The sequence below is a fragment of the Triticum dicoccoides genome, chromosome 7A (assembly GCF_002162155.2).
Source record: "Triticum dicoccoides isolate Atlit2015 ecotype Zavitan chromosome 7A, WEW_v2.0, whole genome shotgun sequence".
Classification (NCBI taxonomy): Eukaryota; Viridiplantae; Streptophyta; class Magnoliopsida; order Poales; family Poaceae; genus Triticum; species Triticum dicoccoides.
Window position 1 is genome coordinate 724857975 of NC_041392.1, and position 3063 is coordinate 724861037.

Consider the following 3063-nt stretch of genomic DNA (forward strand, 5'->3'; position numbering starts at 1 on the left):
TCTCTCTCTCTCTCAGACCAAATTAGGCCTTTCTGTAGATCGAAGCTAGGCGCAGATCGACAAGAAGGAGAAGGACGCCCTCAACCCCGGCGACCCCGACCCCGATCCCAATCCCGAGGTGCGCCACTCCCTCTTCCCTCCCTCTTCATATGTCAGCACATAATGATGCAAGTGGGGTGTTCATAATGTGGCTGTTAAAGTGTTCATAATGATGCAATGGGGAGTGGAGTTGTTAGATTGGTTAATGAGCTTGCAGTTTTACTATGGTAGTTGATCTTTTTTGCATCAGTTGGGCAGCAATGTTCATGATTGTGTATATGTCAGCAACAACAAAGTCTGTGATGTTTGTTTCAGCTTCTTAGAGTGCTCATAATGTGGCTGTTAAAATGGTTGTTAGAGTGTTGAAATGCTTGCTGTTAAAAAAGTGACCTATGTTTTCCCGAAAATGTTGATTCATTTCCATTCCGGCAAATTTCAGGCGCTCTATATGTGCACTTTCTAGCAAAGGTCATGCCAAAATTTTCCGTGAATTTCGGCATGACTTGTGCAAGAAAGTTGGACATATCGAGTGCTCGAGATTTGTCACGACGAGAATGAAACGACATTTCCAGCAAAACAAAGGTCACTTTTTTCTCATTATTCACTTTATTATAGGAAAGTCATGTTTTGAAACTACTATTGTTGCACTTTTTTTATTTCTACTTCGCCTTCTTTCATGTTTTTGTTTTCAGAATTCGTGACCATAATTTCAAATTCATTACCACAAATTTAAAACTTCATGGATATTTTTTAAGTTCCCAACTATTTTATAAATTCGTCAATGTATTTTAAATTGAAAAAAATCGTAAATATTTTGAAAATTCATAAACATTTTGAAAATTCATGGATCTTTTGTAAAGCAAGAACATTTTTCTACTCCACCAACATTGTTTTACCGGTCTTTCAGGTAGTTCAGTGGCTGAATTTGTCGATGTTGTCCGTCATCGGGGATAGCTATGGACTATGGTTTGTGTAACGACGATAAGCTCAGCTGTGCCTTCAGCCAGATTTTTGAAGAATATAATCTTAGTTTCAGTCACCCTTTTTTTAGGGCAGTTTATTGTGTCTGAGGATTTAGTTACCTTGCTTTAGATCCCATTGTACACAATGTTTCCATTGATCTAATATACGGGAGGCTCAATTTAAAGAAAAAAACTAAGAAACGTTGCGAAACATGTGGACATGAACGAGAAATGAAATGCACAGAACAGTGCATGGTATTATTACATCTTACAAGAAATAATACTTTTACTATGGAGCATTTTAGATGGCCCGTGAAGAATCACCCCATGGAAGAGAGAAAACTATATCGCCACCAAACTTAGAGAGAACACGCGAGGCAGACATCGGAAGACAAACTGTGTGGAATAAGCCACGTTGGGGTCGATCACATCAACCATTGATCTCCCTGTCGCAGACAATGATGCCGTCGCTGTCCGCGTAGAGCCACTCCCCGTCACGGACCACGGCACCGCCGACGTCGACGTCCACGTGCATCTCCGTGGCGCCGCTCTTCCCGGGCTTGCGGGGGTTGCTGGCGAGCGCGCGGACGCCGATGGCGCAGCCGTTCACGTCATCCACGTCGCGGACGCAGCCGTTCACGACAGCGCCCGCCCAGCCGCTGCCGCGGGCCACCTCCGCCAGCGTGCCGCCGATGAGCGCGCACCGCTTGCTGCCACCGCCGTCGAGCACCAGGACGCGGCCCTCGCCGGGGGTCTCCAGGAGCGCGCGCAGGCCCGCGTTGTGCTCGAGGACGCGCATGGTGACCACCCGGCCCGAGAAGGACCTGCACTGACCGTACGGCTGGAAGACGGGCTCCAGGATGCGCAGCTCGCCGGTGAGGATGAGTGAGGCGTTCGCGTCGCACAGGTCGGCCACAGGGGCAGGGAACTTCTCTGAACCCATCGATCAATCTGCATGCATATAGTGTTGACTGTTGTTTGAACCAAGCTACTGCTACTGCATGTGGAAATACTCAATATTGTGGACAGTGATATATAGTAGTAGGCATACTCAGATTGTTCAATATTGCAGAAATATTCTTTCTAAACAGAAGTAGTCGCAGAAAACCAACAGAATCATAATATTATTATGAGCATATATTACCTGAGGCGAATACTCCCTCTCTTCTTTTTATTTTCTTTCCGGATGAACACTCTCTCCCTTCTCTCTTCCGTACTTGTGTTACGAGCAAACGAGCTCTTTATATATAGGTAATTTGCCCACGTGCCATGCATAGCTGGATGAAAACAAAATTTGGTTCGCTGTCGGCGTCCAGGCATAGTACGAGTGGTACGACGTAGTGTCTATATAACGATGGTGAACCCAAGATTTTGGTTACTGAACGAAATATATGATGTACTAATCTTATGATGAAATAAAACTTATGACTATCGAGGTGATATTTTTAAACAGTAAAATGCTTGGGCGCCTTTCAATCCGGGAAGAAGGTTTCATTGATACTACAGCGTAGGACTGTCGGACAATTTATGTGAAGACTTTATTGTATCCACTGGTCTCTTGCGCCACAGGCTTGGAAAACAAGCTAATTGTCCATGCCGACTAGTTCCATCGAGATCTATAACATAAATACTCTCTCTAACTCTCTCAACAGGCCCACACCACACAGTATGGCGCGGTACATTTGTGTCCTACTCAGGGCACACAATAATAATTATGAACAGGATAATCTGGGCCGTGGTTGTGGTGTGCACCACCATGGCCGATTGATGTCTGTGTCGGCTTGTGATTTTTGATTTGGAAGAAGGTTTTTAAATGTTGGCATTATTTTTTGAACCAGGAAGGAAGGAGTACAAAACTCAGTACTACACTGTATATGCATAAGCGTAATACCATCAGTTAATTTCTTAGAAACACACTTCTGTAAGATAGTCGATTTTACGCCTTACCTCATAGGCGAGAAACACAAGGCGATCATCCTTGTCGACCAGTTCCATCCGAGTATATATTTTCAGATCTATGTAACAAATACTCTCTCTCTCTCTCTCTCTCTCTCTCTCTCTC

The 3063-nt window shown here is 44.5% G+C and overlaps 1 protein-coding gene across 1 annotated transcript; it reads right to left on the minus strand.

The window, feature by feature from the left end:
- Positions 1-1221: 1221 nt before the first annotated feature.
- LOC119332376 (putative 4-hydroxy-4-methyl-2-oxoglutarate aldolase 3) lies at positions 1222-2214 on the minus strand. Its single transcript, XM_037605562.1, has 2 exons — positions 2146-2214; positions 1222-1952 (listed from the first exon to the last, which is right to left on the minus strand). The coding sequence occupies exon 2, from the start codon at positions 1942-1944 to the stop codon at positions 1432-1434; it is 513 nt and encodes a 170-aa protein (XP_037461459.1). The 5' UTR covers positions 1945-1952; positions 2146-2214; the 3' UTR covers positions 1222-1431.
- Between the last annotated feature and the right edge of the window lie 849 nt (positions 2215-3063).

Bases quoted from the DNA above. Each gene is read 5' to 3' on its own strand.
- LOC119332376 (XM_037605562.1), bottom strand. From the start codon at position 1,944: ATGGGTTCAGAGAAGTTCCCTGCCCCTGTGGCCGACCTGTGCGACGCG.